Source organism: Toxorhynchites rutilus, chromosome 2, assembly GCF_029784135.1.
Source record: "Toxorhynchites rutilus septentrionalis strain SRP chromosome 2, ASM2978413v1, whole genome shotgun sequence".
NCBI classification, from domain to species: domain Eukaryota; kingdom Metazoa; phylum Arthropoda; class Insecta; order Diptera; family Culicidae; genus Toxorhynchites; species Toxorhynchites rutilus.
The window spans coordinates 236,660,776-236,682,663 of record NC_073745.1 but is presented as its reverse complement, the minus strand read 5'-3'; the positions used below and the strand labels follow the sequence as shown (position 1 = coordinate 236,682,663).

Sequence of the window (21,888 nt, the reverse complement as noted above, 5' to 3'; positions counted from 1 at the left end):
CATTTTGACAACGTTTGTAAATACGCGGAAACGGTAGATAAGGTTGAATCACATCTCTTTTTAGTACCTTCATTCTTTCTTTCAAACTTGGTGATAGCGCTGTCGTGCAATAATCTACCACCATTGCCGCATATCGAGGCAATTGCAACAGGTGAATCTCTTTCAGCCTGTGCGATAAAATGTCGTTAACCACCTCAATTATCAATTTCAAATCACTCATAGACCACGCGCTGTAATGTGACATTGTCGTATTCTGAAAATCTATAATGATCACCATCCCAGCTACTTGAAACACTTCATCTTCCATTAATGTTTCTATGGCCAGCGCTCCTGCTTGAATCTGCATTTGGGTGGTTATCTTATGCGGATCGAGTTCCCCCAAGCGAAACAGTATCACCGTCCGGTTATCCTTATCAACTCCCAACGGCACCAGCACTCGACTGTCAAGTACCATCCTCAGCTGCTCCTCCATGGGGTCGATCTTTTTGAAATACCTCGGCGTCGTCTCGCAGATGGTCAGGTAGCGTTCCAACTGCTCACAAGCGGCGACCACATTGAACTTTGTCGATCGTAGATATCTCAGCAGGAACAGACCATCGGTGCGGCAGGTTTGAATCTGGGGATGCTTCGCAATAAACTCCCGCAGCTGTGCCATGGCGGCATCTCTCGTAGCTTCACTTTCACGCAGTTCATCTTTGGCGATTTGGAGCGTTTTTGAGTCTAACTTGCACTCATACCGAGCGTACGTTGATGGACACTTATCAATTCCTGGGACAATTATCGACATACTGGCTGGTTGGTGTGGATTTGTGGACGATCCAAGTGGGAATGATGAGGCGGGTATAATGTTCTTCGGTACTTAATGGGCGGATGCCGTGGATAAATATACTCGATATAGTTGTTTTTTGCCAACGTGTCATTTTATGAGCGAGTGTCTTGAGTCTTCAGCGAAGGAGAAGATTTACTGTGACAGCCAAGAACATGACGCGAATGGCAACGACTTGGATGGGTATATGACGCATTTCGAGGTGAAAATAGTTTTTAGTGCATTTCTTCATGAAACTTATTGTCTTTCTGGATTTTAATGGGTATCTGGTTTAAAAAAGGTATAACGGCATCATGTTTATCAAGGTTCATAATTTTAATGCATCGTGACTTGACTTGACTTCTTTCAATTATATTGCATTAAAACATTTTTCTTTATGGAAAAATTAATACATTATTTCAGTCGCATGAAGGTATTTTCACAACCTCATGAAAAAGTGCATTTCGAATCATAATTGAAATTATGTTATTCTCATACGTTCGTATACATAAGTGTTTGTTTAATAATTATAAGCTTTGATGTGAAAACAGAACAGACCAAGTAAACTTTTTTTTTCAAATTAAGAAAACGAACTCAAAGTTTGACGCTCTGCATTTTACATTTTTCGTTTCTCGTTTTCAACCAAGATTTGCAAATTCCCAAATGTCTTTTTCGCTAAAAGAAAGGCCTATGGCTGCACCAAAATATCATACATTATAACTGCACAAGTTGAAACATAGACTCTATCAGTTGTTCGGTTCGCATAAAAAATAAATTTAAGTTTTCGTTCAATAAATTCAAGTGTTTGTATTCGGTAAAAAAGACTTTAGTCACAAATAACAAAAGTCAGAGTATAAACAATTTACTGACCATATGTACTCTTTCTTGTAATTGGTCCCCTTGCTATAAACGGTAGAGTAAGTTAAAATGTTAATACACAATAGATATACGAATAGATTTGAGAATTGAGTGTGATCATCAACATCGTAACAATATCCTTATATCCCATCCTTTTACTGAAAAAAAATATTTCACCCTTCTAAACTCGAGTCGAACACGAGTAATCGGTTTTCTACCTTACTAATCATAGATTTAAGATAATTATTCATACAGCCCTTAAGGAGTACATTGAAAAGTAGTCTTAAACTTTCAAACATCAAAATAAAACTGAAAACATTCAGAAAGTGTTGAAAAAAGTGAATTTTGTTAAAGAATATTAGGTTTACATAGCAATGAAATGAAAAAACCAAGCTTATTGTTGATTTCTAAAAAATGATCGAACCTTAGATTTAATTCCACTCATCTTTGTGCACTTTCTGGATGTTGTTGACCAATTCTTCTTGAACTCTGACGAATTTTTAGTCACTGTACCTTCCTTCTTGAACTTGGCCTTGACAATTGCCCAGTAACATCCAATTGGCCGCAGCTGGGGACAGTTAGGTGGTTTGAGGTCTTTTTCGACGAACATGATGTTGTTTTCCGAAAACCATTGTAGAGTGGATTTGGCATAACATACCGATGCCAAATCCGGCCAGAATACAGGAGGAACCTCGTGCTTTCTATGAAGTAGAAGCAATCTTTTCTTCAAGCATTCCTTCACATAAATTTGAGCATTTATAGTCCCTTTTGTGAAAAAAGTGGACGATCGCATGTCGCACGTGGCCTGGGCACTTTTCGGCCGGATTTTTCCATCGCAACAGTCGTATCCGCTGATGGTACACTTTCTCCAATCGATTTGTTATAAAATTGAGGTACCGGCAGCGTTCTGGAATCTTCTTTGACATATGTTTCGTCATCCATGAGAATCCACTGATTGGGATTATTCAAAATACGCTCAGTTACACAGTGTATTCAAAAAGTTCCTATACTATTTTTTTAAACAAAGAAAAAACGAGATACTCAAAAGATTGGATATTAGTTTTCTACATATAGGCCTTCTCTTTCCACACAAATTCTTTAACGTTCGTAGAGGTGTCGGAAGGCGCGTTTAAACTGCTCAACCGGTATGGAATTCATAATACGCGTCACATTTCGTTGAATATCTGGAACATCGTCAAAACAGTCCCCTTTCATTTCTGCGCTACCAAAATCGCGATGTCGTCTTCTGGACGTGAGCCATCTCACGTCATTTGAAGGGAATGCCTTAGGGGCTGTCCACATACCACGTGGACATAAAATGCACGATTTTAGACTCCCCCTTCCCCATCCGTCGACAAGCGTGGACATTTACATTTACCCTCCCCCGGTTGTCCACGTGGACATTTTTCCTTATTTTATTAGAATAATTGAGAACATATGAATTAAATTTTTATTCCATTCAAATTTATTATGTTTCAAATTATACTAGATGTACCCTGTCTGTTACGCTTTGCCGTGTACAGAGTGGCAAAACAAAGCACATATTTCATATGAGTTTAATTGTGAAATACTTGTAATACTATCTGGTTTACCAACATGGAATCCCGAAATATACAGTTGAACCATCCGCAACCGAATATAAACACACAATTCCAAAGATTGAACTAGAGCAAAGCCAATCGAATAAAAATAAATGGATTTAAAATCATTATCAGACATAATTTTAGTTCACGATTTTTCAAACACTTGCAAGGAAATGTCACATAAAATACATATTCAATACTAAAAAAATAATTTACGTTCACAGCTTTATTCCAGAAGTGTGGTTATTTCATCTGGAAGTCTTAAAGCTTCCTGAGGTGTTGGCAGTAGCAATAACTATCCTTGGAGTGGATTGTGTATTATGTCATAATATGAGTTCCATCACGGCCGAACTTTTCGAGGGTCTGAAGCGCACACGAACAGAACCATTTTATATGCATAAATTATTTTTTATCGATTAAATAAATTCATGAAAATAATAGATAAAGTAGGAAGCATGCAATGATATCTATAGATCTTCACTTGAAAATAGATTGACGAGTAAAGGGTCGAAATTTTTAAGCGATTTCGGAACGCCTGTAGCTTCGATATAAATAATGACATGAAGATGAAAAATACAGTATTTTCAAGCTACGAATTTCTAATTTAGGAATATCGTACGCACATATTTTAGTTTAACGTGTATATGCGTTGTTGACAAGAAACATTGCTAGAATAGATAAAGTGTTTTTGGTTTGCTTCCAAAGTTTCTATAGATTTTAAAAATATATTCCCAATAACAATCCAATCGACCATTTAATTCATAGAAAGTTTCAGTAGAACTATTTTTTACAGTGGTATTCTCTATCGAATGAAAAATTACCCTTTAATTTTGAATTAAGAATATTTCATGAAATAATTAACGCACAGCAAATCGATGGTCAATACTGCCTACTGCAAACTTGAAAATATTCTATACAAAGTCCAGTTGTTGTTTTGACGAATGCATTATGTTATAACAGAACTAGCTGACCCGGCAAACTTCGTCCCGCCCAAAATTTGTTTTTTGTTCTTAATACCTTCAAACATTCACGTTTTCTTACTAAGAGCAAGTTCATGAGTCCAATAGAAGAACTGTTCATTGATTGATCTTCTAATCGACCCCGTTGAATTTACCTTTTACTATAAAATTCCTGGTTCTTCTATCAAAACTCATCATTATAATATCAGATTATTTTCAGACACAATTCTCGTTCAAGATTTTTTAACCACTTGTAAATAAAATGTTTCTCCGTTACATGGAATAAATGTTTGAAGCAGTAAATATGATAGAATAAAGACAGACCCCTCCCCTCTTCTCTCCTTAGAGAGGGGGGAGGAGTGTTTATTCACCACAGAAACGTTTCATGTCCCCTAAAATCTTCACATGCCAAATTTGGTTTCGTTTGCGTTGTAGTTTTTGAGTTATGCAGAAATTTGTTTTTCGTTTGTATGACAGCCCACCCTAAGAGATGGGGAGGAGTGTCGAACCACCATAGAAAAATTTATTGCATCCTAAAACCTCCACATGCCAAATTTGGTTTCAGTTGCTTCATTAGTTCTCGAGTTATGTAGAAATTTGTGTTCCATTTTTATGGGAGCCCCTCTAAGAGAGGGGGGGGGGGGGGGGTAGAGGAGTATATAACCATCATAGAATCATTCATTGCACCCTAAAACCTTCATATGCCAAAGTTCGTTTCATTTGATTCATAAGTTTTCGAGTAATACAAAAATTTGTGTTCCATTTGTATGGCAGCCCCCCCTAGGAGAGGTCGGTGGAGTGTCTAACCACCGTAGAAACATTTATTGCACCCTAAAACCACCATATACCTTATTTGGTTTCATTTGCTTGATTAATTATTGAGTAATGCAGAAATTTGTGTTTCACGCTTATGATCAAATCTCAACTACGAAAGAATTATTGAGCTTACTTCGAGACAGGTTTTTTTACCTAAAACTGACTTTAATTCAAAAATTACGCTGCTTAGTACGACTCAATTGCTTTCATTTGAGGAAATTTTGCATAAAATTTTGTTGTTGTTTGCAACCAACCAAATAATCTATGTTAGTGGAAGATAACAATATGGATAACAGTGTGGTGTCAAGGACGGAATTATAGTTGGTTGGAGGTTGGAGAGCTTCAAGTTGGTTGATAGAAACAATCCAGTTTATCATGCATTTTTGGAAGATTAATGAAAACCCATATCTACAATCTAAAGATAACTTAAATTTAAATTATTAACTTTAATTTTAAATTGTGTCAGTTATGAACCAACACACTTTTACCCTGGAGGATCCTCACTGATTGACCTTATATTAACCAATAATACCGATTTCATCTTAAATTTTAACCAGGTATCTGCACCTGGGTTCTCAAAACATGACATTATTTTTTTTGTCGATAAATATCTCTCGTAGTGGTACTGCTAACCAGTTGCAGTATTATAGAGATAATAATAATATTGACTGGAATAGACTACTTCATGCTTTTGAATCCATCGATTGGTCTTTATTATATTCTGTTTTTCAACACCAATATAGCACTCGATTTTCTCCATCAACGGCTTATTGAACTGTATGATTCATATGTACCTTTCAAAGAGTTCAAACCAAAGAAAAATCCCCAGTTTAATAATGAGATTCAAATTGCCATGATTGACCGAAATGTTGCTTATGGATTATGGATTTCTACCAGAAATCCTTCAAATTACAATCAATATAAACGTTTGCGTGAAAAAGTAACTCAATTGATAAGCACTGCTAAGGCGAGTTACTTGTCTTCTCAAATAAACGCCTCGAACTCAAGTAAAGTGCTTTGGGATAAACTAAAACATTTGAATGTTGTAAAATCTGCTTCTAATAATGAACAGTTGGGATACTCAAGTGATGAAACCAGTGATTACTTTGGATCAAACTTCATTACAGATGATGATCGCATTCATGTGACTTCTGCTAATGAAAATGGATTCAAATTTTGTGATATATCAGAACACGATGTTGTATCTGCCATAAGCTCAATCAAATTTAATTCGATTGGTATGGATGGAATTGCTCTTCGTTTCGTCAAACTTATTTTGCCGCTAGTTGCTTTGAAAATTAGTTTTGTTTTTAATTTATGCGTGAGATCTTCTAAGTTTCCACGAGCATGGAAAACTTCTAAGGTGTTACCAATAAGAAAGAAACAGCGTAATTCAGATTTGTCTAATTTGTGACCAATTATTTTATGTGGATTATCGAAGCTTTTGAAAAAATTCTCAAAAATCAAATTCAAAGCTTCATACACACGTACCAGCTGCTCAAAGAATTTCAGTCAGGCTTTCGACCTGGACACAGTACAACTACTGCTGATAATGTCAGAAAGATAATTGATAAAAAGGGTGTAGCACTTCTTTTATTGATAGACTTCTCAAAGGAAATTTGATCGTGTATCACATTGTTACGAAAATTGTCAGAACAATTTTTTTTCTCTAACTGTTTGTTTCGCCTTATACAATCATATTTGTCTAATCGATCTCAAAGTTGTTTCAGTAGATGGAATTAGTTCTCAATCTATCAATATAGTATCAGGAGTTCCACAGGGTTCCATCCTGGGCCCGTTACTGTTTTCTTTATACATTAACGATTTACCTTCAATACTGAAATTTTGCAAAATTCACATGTTCGCTGATGGTGTACAAATATATATAGCTTCTATTAATATTCCTATTGAAGAGATGGCACACTTTTTGAATAATGACTTGAACAGAGTTTATAGTTGGTCTCTCCAAAACCTGTTGCCTATAAACGTAGATAAAACTAAGCTGATGTTTATTTCAAGGACTAGAAATCGTACCTTGTTACCCGATGTTATCCTTGGTCAAAACATTGTTGAATATGTCGATAAGTATACCAACCTTGGTTTCATTTTAACTTCTAATCTTGATTGGGACTGTCAACTGTTTACTATGTGTTCGAAGGTATACAATGTTCTTCGGCATCTACGACTAACGTCCAGTATGGTTAAAGCCGAAGTAAAATTAAAGTTATTCAAATCTTTAATTCTACCCCATTTCCTGTATGGCGCATAGTTCCTGTTAAATGCTTTAGCTATAGCTTTGAATAAACTACGTATTGCTTTAAACAGCTGCGTTCGTTATGTATTCAATCAGAATAGATATTCTCATGTTAGTCACCTTCAAAAGCAATTACTCGGGTGCCCATTCAATGAATTTATTAAGCTACGTGTATGTTTGACTATATTTAAAGTAATCCATTTCCCATCTCCTAAATATTTAAAAGATAACCTACAACCGATTAGAAGTAGTCTAGAAGTTCTCGGATGAGAAATTTCGTAATTCCACAGTACAGTACATCTCATTACGGCAATACTTTATTTGTGCGGGGCATTGCTCTTTGGAATCTACTTCCAAATGATATTAAAAATAAAAATATTTTCAGTGTATTTCGGCGAGATTGTGGGGCTTGGTTCAGCAGGGGAAATCAGCAAAACTTTTTTTTAGCTGTTAAGTTAAGATTAGTTAAAAGAAAATGTAGCTCTTTGATTATGAATTTCAATGGAAATGAAATAGGATCTGGTTGTGGTAAACTAAAAGGTTTTACCTTACTCTACAACAATTACCACAAATAAAACTTTGGCATACAAGAGAATAACAAGGAGTACTTCCGGGTTTTGGAAGACTCTGTTCTCTATTCGCAAACATCGCCCAAAACAATTTTCGTTTTAGCAAGATCAAACCAAACAGTGAAACAAGGACTATAAAATAGATTTGCTGGAAAATGTTTGAGGGATCTTAGTTACAAAGATTTATGCCTGAATAAAGCAATAATCTATTGCAAATGAGCTTTTGCTCAGTTTAAAAGGCATGGGAAAATACCGAGAACAATACAATTTTTTTTAAACTGTATACCCAACCGAATTTTCTAACCGAAACCGTAAGGTTAATGATTATTGAAAACTAAAAATGTATGGTTTTGATGTTTTTGGAAGATTTCAAAGTGCGAAATTCAAAATGGTGTTATAGCAACTGGACAACAAAAATAAGTATATTCGAGTCTCAAACCACATTGTAATATTCTTTCGATCAAAACATTGAAAAAAGGCTCTCATTACATGCGATAGGGAGGTTTTATATGAGTTGGGCAGAGTATAGGGCACTATAAAAAGGTGGTTTTAATGACCATGATCCACACGACAATCTAAGTGTGATCATCGAACGTAGAAAGGTCAACAAATTGGATACTGGGTTAATTACATACATCGGATAATCGTCTGTTGTTTTTATTTATTTTCTTTCTTTCGTGGAGGTGTAGATTTTCATACTCATCGAGTTCAGTTCGCCCGAAAACTTGGCTTAGACACGAAGACAAAATAGATAGTTCATCAATAGGCTATCGTAAATCAACAAGACAATCGTATTTGAAAACCGTGGAATTCCCTCCATGGGAACTAAATCCATTCAAAAAGTGTCGCTGAGGGGCATGATTAGACCGTAAAAATGACACAGAAAAAAAAATGAAAGATCTGAATGAAATATTCAGTTTTGCTAAAGTTATTCGAACAAATTTTAGCAAGTCATTCTTGTTTCATTATCTTTCAGCGATGCAGAATCGGAAACACTTTTTTCATGACCTGAATATTTTGTTTCGTTGATGCAGAATTCATTTGTCGATCTTCAAAAATTGTGAGACTGTCTCAAACATTTGAACTTGATAGTCTGATGTACTAAATAGTTGATAGTTAAGAATAACTGATTCATATATGTGAAAAATTTGTGGAAATAGTATAGGGAATAGTATCATAGTGGACATTTCTATCAAAACTGATTATGATTCAAGTAATTTCTTCCTTCTTTCATCACGGTGCGTGTCTGCGTAATTGCGTAACTTATTCATTCATTCAACAAGCTCTAATAAATCTTGTCTGATACTTCTGGCATTGAAATGCATCGCTGAATAGCGCCAGCTAACGAATGAATGATTTAAAAAACAGACTAACTCCATCACCGTTGGCATTGAAATTTATCCGAGCCCTCCGCGTGATGGATTCATTAATCCATAGGTCGCAACGTTTTTACATCAGCCAAGAAAGCTTCAGTTGAGGGTCCCATTATTTCATGCACATGTTGCGTTAGAGGTTTGTTCGTGAACGTTTCTCGTTGATTTTATTATGTAATGTTTATAGGAGTGTTGAATATTAGTCATTTTCACCAAAGCATGAGCATACATCTTCAACAACCAAACGGTCGTATCTTATATTGGACGCGAAGGAAATGCTTCCGACCTGTGAACTTGCAAGCTCATCAAAAACCTTACCTTTAATCTTTGCCGCAGTTTTGACGACAGCGCTGCGATGCAGAAATCCGCAATCATTGCCGCATATTTTGGCAACTGTACGATGTGGATTTCCTTGATCCTGAATGCCAAAATTTCATCCATCGCCGTCATTATCATTTTCAGCTTGGGGTAGGTCCACATACTGAAATGAGCCATTTTAGTGTCCCTCAGATCAAACACGAGAACAATTCCAGTGATCTGATATATTTCAGTATCCATGTATGTTTCAATCAACAAAGTAGTCAAACGGCATTCCTCCTCCGGTGTAACTGTTTCCGGATCAAACTGACCCATTCGAAGAATGATCACCAGGCGACCTGCTCGGTCCTGCTCGATTGGCACAATTATACCCTGTTCGACGAGATGTTTCATACCGAGAGGGTCAATCTTCGTGAAGAAATCTGGATACAACTCGCCAGCGATTAGAAATTTCTCCAGCATATCACAAGCTGCGACCACATTGAACTTTTTGGAGCGAAGAAATCTCAACAGGAATAAGGGATCCGTCCGGCAGCGTTGAATTTGTGGATGCTTCGCGATAAACTCGCGCAGCTGTGCCAGCGCAGGTCCTCGCGTGTAGTCCTCTTCGCGTAATTCGTCGCGCGCCATATCCTGATATTTTGGTTCCAGCGTTGAGTGGTACTCATCGTAGGAGTGAGGTTTTTTCTCCAACCCAGGTACGAGGAACATTATACGATCTACTTGACAGGAAGTTCCGCACGAAACTGGCACTCATCGATCGTTGGATAATATATTGATGCGTTTGAACAATCGGCGGAAAACGCACAGCCAATTACTGAGGTTCTCAATCAGGTATATAGCCGCCAGTGGTTTGCCCGGTAGGGTAGTTACCTTACATGGAATAACGCTTTTTCAGCGTGTGCTGTAATCTGACTAATTGCGGTCGGAATTGCTAATGAAGGAAATTAATTGCAGCGCTTCACGAGACGAATAGTACATAGTTTTCTCCCAGATTACTTGGCACGCGAATACGCCCTCTGACACTGGATGGCTGTAAAATGCGTTGAGATTCTCCGTGCTACGGTTGCATGCGAATCAGCTTATTGGAAATCTCGCACACAAAGATAAGAAATTCTATCTTAACCGTTCAATCTCACGGGTAAACTATTAGGGCAGCTTTACAGCTAAATGAAAAGTGTAATATCGTGTAAATGTTAATTAGAACTGAAAGTTCTATTGAACTCTGAATTCTTTTTTACGTGATTTTTTGCGCGATCTTATTTCGCGCGAGAGCGTTTGCAATGTATGGTTTTGACGAGCACGTGCTGGTGATGGGGCAATCTATTTTTACGTGATTCTCTCGAAATTACTCGTTTTTTATTTATGCGATTTGCTCGAAATTACGCGATTTTTCTAATGCGATTTTTTTCTGCGCCCACGCATCGGTCGCGTAGAAAAAGAATTCAGTGTATTTACTTTGCGTAGCGCCAAAAGTGATTAATCAGTTTGTCTAGATTGAGCTGATTGTTCAAACTAAGTGGTGCAAGTGGTGCAAAATCCAAGTGTTATCCTTCCACAAATCAGGTCGTTTGATTTTCTCTCTCAAACGCTTCATAATGCCAAAGTAAGAATAAAATAAAACTTGGAATAAAAAAATTACTTGTTATTAATGGCGCTGTAAACAATCTAAATGACAGGTCGCGCTCAAAATTGATATTAAGACCACTGACAGTAGTACCAACTAAAAAAAAATAAAAAAATAGGAAAATATTTCGCGGGAAGATTTAAAAATTACAAATTTCCGGTATATATTTGACAGAATGTATTAAGGCAGTACTCTAGTCTAGAAATTTGAAAATAAATCTTTTTTTTTCCTTCATATTTCTGTAGTTTGGCAATCCAAAAATATATTACAGAAAGGACTTATCGAAAATCCTATTACAGGTCGGACACGATTATTCGGAGACTCGATTAACTGGAGACTCGATTATCCGGGATTCGATTATCCGGAATATTAGACTCGATTATCCGGAGTATTTCATTTTTGATTTTCGGAAATTCTGAATAATTTGTATAATAATTCCATATTGAATAGCCAATATGGGTATCAAATGAAAGGGCTTGACTAGTAGAACACAGTTATTTATGAAAAAAGGCAAATCCAAAATGGTCGCCACCACAAGATGGCGCCATATATTGGGTTGGGGAAAATGAAATGTCGTATTTCTGATCGAAATTTGACGCTTTATTCAACATACTTAAAATAATCCAATTTAAGTCAAATATGCGCCGTATTGTTCGCAAACTTGTTGCCATTTAGAAGGCAACTTCATTCAACCACGACTTTTTTCGCTTTAGGTTGGCGTACGTGATCCACTTTTCATCACCAGTCACGATCTTCTTCAAAAATGGGTCGAGTTCGTTCCGTTTCAGCAGTGCATCGCAGGCGTTGATTCGGTCTAAAAGATTTTTTTGCGTCAACTCGTGTGGCACTCATACATCCAGTTTTTTTTTGGGATCCAATCTTCTGTAATGGTTTTATGGTCTATACCCAGTTCCTGGGCAATCGAGCGAATGCTCACATGCCGGTCTACTTGGATGATTTCAACGATTTTATCGGTTTCCAACGCTGTGCTTAACCCATTCCAGGTTCCACTATTCGTCGTAGGTCGCCCAATCTATGGTAGGATAGCCAGTGTTCCAAGCTTTATGTAGAAAAGTCGAATGCATTTAAAGCTTTTCGGAAACGTGGAACCATAGAGAATTTTCAAACGTATTTAGCCCTTAAAAATCAATTTAAAAACTTGATAAAAAGGAAAAAACGTGCTTATTGGCGGAGTTTCATTGGAGGTTTGTCACGAGAAACGTCAATGAAAAAATTATGGAAAGTGGCTCGAAACATGAGAAATCGCTCTTCAACGAATGAAAGCGAAGAATATTCACATCGATGGATTTTGAATTTTGCACGGAAGGTTTGTCCTGATTTCGCTCCTGTGCAAAAAATTGTTCGAGATATTCGACAAGATAGGTGCGATCTTGATTCCGAGTTTTCGATGGTAGAATTCTCTCTTGCTCTCCTTTCATGTAACAATTCTGCTTCAGGATCGAATCGAATTAAGTTCAACTTGTTGAAAAACCTCCCCGATGTGGCGAAACATCGCTTGTTGAATTTATTCAATAAGTTTCTGGGACATAATATTGTTCCAGATGATTCAATTCGTACCGCCCAATAGCAATGCTGTTTTGTATACGGAAATTGTTGGAGAAAATGATCTTGTTTCGCTTTGATCGATGGGTTGAAACGAATGGCCTACTCTCAGATACACAATATGGGTTCCGCAGGGGCAAGGGGACGAATGATTATCTTGCGTTGCTTTCTTCAGAAATTCAAATGGCTTACGCCGAAAAAAAAAACAAATGGCTTCAGTATTCTTGGACATAAAGGGGGCCTTTGATTCTGTTTCAATAGAGGTTTTGTCAGACAAATTACACTCTCGGGGTCTGCCGCCTCTTTTGAATAACATGTTATATAACTTGCTTTGTGAGAAACATTTGAATTTTTCTCACGGGGATTCGGCAGTAAGTCGGACCTCCTACATGGGTCTCCCCCAGGGCTCATGTTTAAGCCCCCTTTCGTACAACTTCTTCGTAAGCGACATTGACAATTGCCTTACACAAAATTGCAATCTAAGACAACTTGCAGATGATGGAGTGGTGTCTGTCGTAGGATCAAATGAATCCGACCTGCAAGAACCCTTACAAGATACTTTGAACAATTTTTCAACCTGGGCCATTGGGTTAGGGATCGAATTATCCACGGAGAAAACAGAGACGGTCGTCTTTTCTAGGAAGCATAGACCACCAAACCAAAGCTTCAACCTTTGGGTAAACCGATCACTCATGCTATGTCATTCAAGTATCTTGGCCAGACCCCAAATGTACTTGGAGGCCCATATTAGGTATGTGAGTATAAATGCCAACAAAGAATAAACTTTCTCCGTACAATTACCGGCACCTGGTGGAGAGCCCATCCCGAAGATCTTATAATGTTGTATCGAACAACTATTCTCTCAGTGATGGAGTCTGTTTTCAATCAGTTACCAAAACACACCTCATTAAACTCAAGCGAATTCAGTATCTTTGTCTCCGTATTGCGTTGGGATGTATGCCCTCAACGCATACCATGAGTCTCGAGGTTTTGGCAGGCGTACTCCCACTAAAATATCGCTTCAATTTACTATCTCTTCGGTTCCTCATCCGGTGTAAGGTTATGAATCCAGTGGTGATCGGAAATTTTGAGCAGTTGATCGAGGTAAATTTTCATTCTGGCTTCATGAGCTCATATCATGAATTCATCTCCATGCAGGTTGATCCTTCTTCCTATATTCCCAACCGTGTTTGTTTTCCTGACTACATCAATTCCTCTGTGCATTTTGATCTGTCCATGAAGCAAGACATGCATGGAATATCAGATTATCTTCGATCGAGGATCGTTCCAACGATCTTCGATGCAAAGTATGGGGATATCAATTGTGACAATATGTATTTTACTGATGGGTCCTCTATGAATGAGTCACAGGATTTGGAGTGTTCAACGAATTTTTTAGCACCTCCCACAGTCTTCAATATCCTTGCTCAGTGTATATTGCTGAACTGGCAGCGATACACTGGGCGCTGGACAGCGTCGCCTCACGACCTGTTGAACACTATTACATTGTAACGGATAGTCTTAGCTCTGTCGAAGCTATCCGTTCAGTGAGGCCGGAAAAGCACTCGCCGTACTTCTTTGAGAGAATACAAGAAATTTTGAGTGCTTTATCCAGACGCTGTTATGTCATTACGTTTGTCTGGGTCCCTTCACATTGCTCCATTCCGGGCAATGAGAGGGCTGACTCATTAGCAAAGGTAGGTGCAATTGAAGGCGATATTTATCAGCGTCAAATCGCCTTCAATGAATATTATTCTTTAGTCCGCAAAAATACCATTGCTAACTGGCAACGCAAGTGGAATGAAGATGAATTGGGCCAGTGGTTTCACTCGATTATCCCTAAGGTTAGCCTCCAACCGTGGTTCAAAAGTCTGGACTTGAGTCGGGACTTTATTCGTTCCTTCTCCCGACTCATGTCCAATCACTGTTCGTTAGATGCACTACTCTTCCGCTTTAATCTTGCCAGCAGCAATCTCTGCGTTTGTGGCCAAGGTTATCACGACATCGAGCACATTGTTTGGTCGTGCGAGGTGTATCTGGTCGCCAGATCGAATTTAAAAAACTCCCTTCGGGCCCGAGGAAGACAGCCCAATGTGCCGGTGAGAGATGTGTTGGCTCGGTTAGATCTTGATTACATGTCCCAAATATATGTTTTCCTTAAAGCTATCGATCATCGTGTATGATTGTCCTTATACCCTTATCCCCTCCTTTTCTTTCTTCGCGAGCAATCGGTTCTTTTCTTACTAACAATAGAATAAGTTGAAATGTAAATACATAGTAGTTATAAGATAGGTTTAAGAGTTGAGTGTGATGAGTGTGAGTGAGAGTGTGAGTGTGAACATTGTCAACATATCCTTATATCCCATCCTATTCCTGATAAAAATATGTCACCCTTCTAAACTTATTAACAATAGAATAAGGGAAAATTGTTCATAGATATATAGATATAGTTAATATGTTTGGTTAAGAATTCGGCTCCTTTAAACTTATGTAATTGAGCCTGTAAAAATAAACGAATTAATAACGCTGTGCTATGCGAATCGTTACAGTATCGGGTCCATAAACTACACGAATTTTTTCGGCCGCCTTCGTTGCAGTTTTACCTCGCAGGTAGTAAAAACGTAAAATATGGCGAATTTCTTGCTCGGTGGACTCCATCTTTGACGCGCTATAACTTGAGACTTAAATGGACAATCACAACACTGTCAAAACGACACTTGTAGCACAGATTGTCGTCTTTAAATAGCCGTATAGTATGACCCGATGCGATAAGTACAACACAAGATATGTTTAAGTGTTGCCATATATTGACAATATACGACATTTCTTTTTCCCCAACCCAATTTGATGAAAATTAGTAATTACCTCGATTGCACGCTTATTCCATTTTGAGTTTTATGTTAGATTTTGTTCCTTTATTAATGAAAGAAAAGAAATTTAGGGAAATACATTTTGGGAAGAGCTTTCGCAGAAGGGACTGTTTCAAATGACATTTACAATCACATGAATGAGAAGTGTGGAGTTCAAGCAAGTATTCCTGAATCTTTTGCTGTCGTTTTTGCATCGAAACCACCGGGATTATTGGTTATTCCAACAGAATAAGGCATCATTTCCTAAAAATCGGGATTCCTTGGCTTGGCTTCAGATTCTGGACCATCACGCTTATTTATCAAACTCCAATCGATAACTTAAGTACAGTGATCGTATGAAAAATAGATGTAGCTAATATGCAGTATGGGCGTTTTATGGAGCTTGAACGAGCAGTTTCGTCTGTGTGAAGCGAGATTCAAATTTCCACATGCCATAGCTTGGACGAATACGTTATTTGAACTGATTGAGAACTGAGGCCTACGAACCAAGAACTTGTTGTAATTCGTGCGAAATTTGTCGTTAATTTTGTAAATGAGTGATAGTTTTCTATCTAGTTCTATAGTTATGAAACGCTAGTGATTTCGTTTTTCGAATGTTTCGCTCGTGAACAAAACAATAAAGTTCATATTACCAATCTTATTAACGAAAATAGTCATAATAACTTACTCTATATACATGTATCATATATATTCTCACCCGTTTACATCTATTTTCGCGTGAATGAATCTATCTATAGGTATAGATCTCCTTAATGTAAACTCGCCATAACGTTATGACACGTAATGTATTAAAATTTGAAAAAATTGCTCAAATTTCAATTCTTCACGAAAGTGTACATTTTGGTAAATGTAATGTAAAAGAAAAATTAACTCTTCGCGATCGCTTCGCTGCTCTTCGCCACCAAACTTTTTTTATCGTGCGTCTGGCTCGTATGGTAGCTCTCAGTCGTCATAGAAAAGAACCATACAGGCGAACTTGTTTTCGCATTTTGTGCAATTCCTTATTTGTGTGAATATTTTCGTGCGATTTTTTTGGGCTATTGGTTTGTGTGATTCTAGTTTGTGTGCACAAAAGAGTCACACAAATGAGGTATCGCACTAAAAGGCATCGCACAAAAACAGGTTTGCCTGTAGTAAAAAAGTCACAGGAGGGTTGTGTCCGAGACACGACCGCATAGTTGACGTAGGATTCCGTTAGGCTATCTGTTGATTTTGGATATGTTTGAAGAATTATATCGTTAAACTCTTTGATAATGATTTGGTGACCAAATGACCCGTTCTCGAGCGGGAAAACACCTTGGTTTTTATTTATGAAAATTGAAATAAATCGTTTCATATATCAAGTAATTTTCAACACAACTGCTACCATATATTTTACACTTACACTTGTGATAAATTTTTCACAATACACGATCAGTCATTGATATGCAATTCCACGAAGCAACATTTCGGTGGGAGCAAAAGCTCCCCCTACTATCATGTATTTACAAAGCCGATTTCCCCCAGGCAGCTTGGTTTTGATTTCTCTGTTAGGGACCCGCCACACGTGTCGTAAATTTCGACCAATCAGATGTGGTTATTTCCGTTAGGATAGGGGTTGAAATTTTTCAATATTTTTTTTTTTTTTTCTGTATTATAGTGACTTTCAACGCTTCTGGCTGGTTCGTCACTTTTACCTTCCATTTTGGAAGAATGTCGGGAGTGAGAATTGAACTCGTGATCTTGAGCGTGAGAAGTATGGATGTTACCTCCACGCCAGATCGGCTCCACAATTTTTCAATAGTTCGATAGTTAGTTTCATGACATATATTATTATCTTCAATATAAAAAATTGTTTTGGAGTGGCGAAATCGATTGACGCAAAAATTTCATCAATCCATCATGAAATGACTAAGCAATATGCGTTTGAAATTGGACAATTTTCACGATGTGCTCGATTTTAGATTTTCAATTTATACCCCAACATGTTCCCGAAAGACGTAATCCTACGTCAAAATCAGGACTGCATGCTGAGGGACTTGTTTTGAAAGATAGCACAGGAAGGAGAGTTATGAAATATAATTTACACATTATCCAGTAGATACATATATAAAGTTCACAGAGAATTAAATAAAACTTGTTTATCTTTATAGTCATACGAATTATGTATCACTGCTCTTTCAAGTGAAAGTAATTTCGATCAGTACGACACCCATGCCGAAACCGATGCTAAGTCGATTCAAAAAATTACAAGGAAAATTTTTTGACAATTTTTTTTTCGAGATAACAATAAATATCGACGTTTTGTGCAATTATTAGCCATTTTGCATGAACAATTGTTTTTTTAAACCCCCGATCAAGAATTTTTTGTTTGAAAACCCCGATTTCCGGTGATTTTTCGATTTTCAAAAAACTCAAAATTTGACCGCTTTGCGCCACACTCCCTTAAGTCCGATTAAGCTGATATTTTGCATAGGGTGTTTCTTCGAGGTAGTGAACATTTTTATGGAGTAACTTTTTGAAATTCGAGATGACCATTTTCATTGGCACCCTAGGAATACACATTGTTTTCTAATTTATGAAAATTGAAATAAATCATTTCATTTTTCAAGTCATTTTAGCACAACCACTACCATATACAATTTTACACTTGCATGATCGGTCATTGATATAAAAAATGGAAACCACGGTTGGATTTGAAGCCGACCATGAAACGTTTAGTAATTACAATTTTTTACTCTCAGACGCTTAGTCCGCTCTATCTGAACAAGATATTATAATACAGTCAACAAGGGAGGTATCGAGTTATAGAGAGAAGAATGCTTGTAAAATCAATCAAAGGTGTTAGATGTTAGTTAGGGAGAGATGACTGTATATTCGATAAACTTTTCAATAACTATGAATTGTCTGAATAGCACATACATTGTATTTCAATATGAGTTGCTTGTCATTGAAAGACGAAGGGAAGAATCGTCCGTTGCGGTGAAATCCAATATTTCATTTGAAATTCCTTCCATTTTCTGGTTGACAGTAAAACGTGGCTTCTCTCTAATAGGTGTAGTCATATGCACTTGGTCAACTCTGACTGTATACTATTATCAATTTTTGCTGATCATTCACAATAAATCTGGCTGTTTGTAACATTAGCGTGATCTGATAAAAAGTAGAATGTAGGTTAAGAGATTCTTGATTGTTTTCTACTATTAACTCACTTTTTCTCTATTTTGTCTGATTTAACACCGATCATTTTATCGTATACACCCATAAATTAGGTCGTTTTCATCAGTTCTTGGTTGAGATTTCTTCAACAAGTAACACTGCTTGGTTATATTTTGAATGGCGTGTTGGAAGACGCTTGCACTGGGACCACGCGAAGAAATTCCGGATCAGAAGGAGTGTTGCATCTATAGACCCCATCTGGACGTGTTAGATAAGCACTGACGCCGATAATCACTTGGAACAACAGTGTGATTTTTTTTAAATACGGAACTCGAATCAAATTCGAATATAGAAAAAGAACCCGGATTCTTGAATTTAAATTTAGAGTTTCTCATCTGGAACCTGAAACTATGAAAAGTTTATCATATGCTTGATATTATTTGCAGCATAACACAAAAGACGTCTCTGATTGACCTGTTTGTAATAGGAGTACCGGTTATTTTCTTCGTTTTTTTCAAAAAATAATGCTTTATTCAGCATAAAATGGTTACAAATTTAATATTCAAAGTATTGCCCAGTGCTAGTCACAACTTCTTCCCATCTTTCTTGCAATTCACGGATCTCTCGATCCAATTTTTGACTTCATCAAAATTGGAGAAGTGCTGGTTAACCAGGCCATGTTGCATCGATCGAAAAAGGTAGTAATCGGACGAAGCAATGTCTGACATTTCAGCGTTTTCAAGTATGTTTTGACCGGTTTCATGACATGCGGCCGAGCATTGTCGTGCTGCAAAATAACTTCATCGTGTCTTTGTTCGTATTGTGGCCGCTTTTTCTTCAGTGCTAGGCTCATACGCATCAATTGTCGTCGGTAGAGGTCCCCCGTAATGGTTTCATTCGGTTTTAGCAGCTCATAGTACACAACACCCAGCTGGTCCCACCAAATAGACAGCATAACCTTCTGGCCGTGAATATTCCGCGCGGCCCTCGATGTTGATGCATGGAGGGGGTGTCCATACGGTGCCCGACGTTAAGGATTGTCGTAATGGACCTACTTTTCACCGACAGTAACGATTCGATGCAAAAAACCATTTCATTATGCCGTTGGAGCAGATGTTCGTACGTGAAAAAACGGCGTTCGACGTCTTGTTGCTTCAATTTATACGGCACCCAAAGTCCTATCTTTCTGATCATTCCTATTGCTTACAAACGATCGGATATGGTTTGCTGAGCTACTCCAAGTTCTTGTTGCGTTTGTGACGGATCTTGATCGAGTAAAGCCTCCAATTCTTTATCTTCAAACTTTTTTTGCGGTCCGGAATGTTCTTCGTCTTCCAAGTCAAAATCAACACTTTTAAACCGTGCAAACCTGACCCGTCTGACACGTTGGCTCAGTTGGAGCATGGTCACCATAAACTTCCACCACTTTGCGCAGCTTTTTTCTTCATATTGAAGTAATGAAGTAACACTTCCCGCAAAAACACTCTCGTTGGAACGAAATTCGACATATTTGAAGTGGAAAAAAACTATGTTATTTACGCTTCAACTTTTTGACATATACTGAAAAAGACGGAAAATGACAGTAGCTCTCCAACGAATGTCTGGAAATTTGATTCACTGGAATAATAATCAAGTTATGCCATCTGTTGTTAAACCGAAGAAACTCACCGATACACCTAATACAAAACTGGATTCATGTTATATGTATGTATATATTACTGAATGCTTTTAACGGAAGAAATCGATTCCGGCTTGATGGCCTGAGGGTAGCATTGCACTGGAGTGGTAGTGAATTCGCGATTTGTTCCGCACTCAAATGACCTAAAAAGACATTCCAGCCCCGGTGAACTGTAAGAAAAATTCAAGAGCAAACAAAGGAAGAACGGCTATTTGAGAAGTTGTTTACAGGGCGCCCGAGGACAGTTTGGCATCAGAAAAATGGTACAAAATCACTTACGAAGCGATCGATCATGAGTTCAAAACTCAGGGCCCTTAATTGACCATCTTTGTGTTGTTATCGAATAACTACGTCCACGCAACAATCATCAGAGATGGAGATCGATTCACGCTCGGAGTCCTGGCCTCCCTTCATCCATGCGAATAAATCCGGCTCTGTTAAAACTAAAATGCAAATAAGCCTAAATAAATAAACAAATGGAATAAAAAAAATTGGCGAACCTTTCACAGAGGAAAACATGTTAACCGATGATCCCGTATCTAATTACCGAACCGACTGTTACTTAACAAAGCATCCTGTATGTGTTATGATGTAAAAAAAATGGATTGGGTATTCATTTCAAAAGCAGAAAACATATGGTCATACGATGTCATGCGGGCTAGAATCAAATGGGTTAATTCAACAGAATAGGGCCACATGCCTTCCCTCGGACCGCAATCCGCCGTTATTAGCCGAAAGATATATGATAGCCATCCAGTACTGATCTTAATTCATTGGATTACTCAGTGTGGCGTGCCATTATGAAATAGGCCTGTTCCAAACGCTACTCAAGCTGATATAATTATACCTCAGACAAACATTGGCCCTGGAAACAAATAAACCCGACTATGTTATTGAAACCTGTCGCACGTTCCGGAAGCGCTTCGAATCCGTATCCGGAAATTTTCTAGAATTAGAAATTTTCTGATTAGTTAGCGTTTAGTTAACATAATGGTGTAAACAACATCACGCATAAGACAAATACGATCGGTGACTTGCGACTCGGAGCAACTTTAGCATTAGAATGATGTATCTTATCTTAGATAAACAATCATCACCGTACATATCTCTCATCAACTGCAATGTTTTTGAAGCACTTTTACCAAGTTTTGTGTTTAATTTCATAACTGATTTTTATTCCATGTTTAGATTTCAACAACAAACGAAAAGATCTTTTCGAAAAACACTCATACGTTTGCTATCTAACAACCCAAATAAATTTTTTACTGATGATACATCTGATTACATCCTTAATTAATCCTTAATCTATGACATCAAGTTCTATACCTCTATGAAACATCCATTAGCAATCGACACATTTCGTACATACTGAATATATATATATATATATATATATATATATATATATATATATATATATATATATATATATATACATAAATTTGTGAATAGTTGAAGCACATAGCCCTCGATTTCA

General features: G+C 37.4%; 1 protein-coding gene across 3 annotated transcripts in view; it reads right to left on the bottom strand.

Moving 5' to 3' along the window:
• Nucleotides 1–21,676, bottom strand: part of LOC129771112 (retinaldehyde-binding protein 1-like) — a 22,192-nt gene extending 516 nt beyond the window's left edge. Inside the window, exons 1-3 of one of the 3 annotated variants that reach the window (XR_008742287.1) lie at nucleotides 20,912–21,676; nucleotides 20,691–20,854; nucleotides 20,402–20,581 (exon numbers count right to left, since the gene is read on the bottom strand). Coding sequence is in view for 2 of the 3 variants with exons in the window: in XM_055774455.1 (XP_055630430.1) it covers nucleotides 68–787 (720 nt within the window). In the remaining variant the exon portion in view is untranslated. Of the gene's footprint in view, nucleotides 1–67; nucleotides 1,268–9,535; nucleotides 10,298–20,401; nucleotides 20,582–20,690; nucleotides 20,855–20,911 lie in introns of those variants that run through there. The other 2 variants (XM_055774456.1, XM_055774455.1) reach the window with 2 other exon arrangements.
• Between the last annotated feature and the right edge of the window lie 212 nt (nucleotides 21,677–21,888).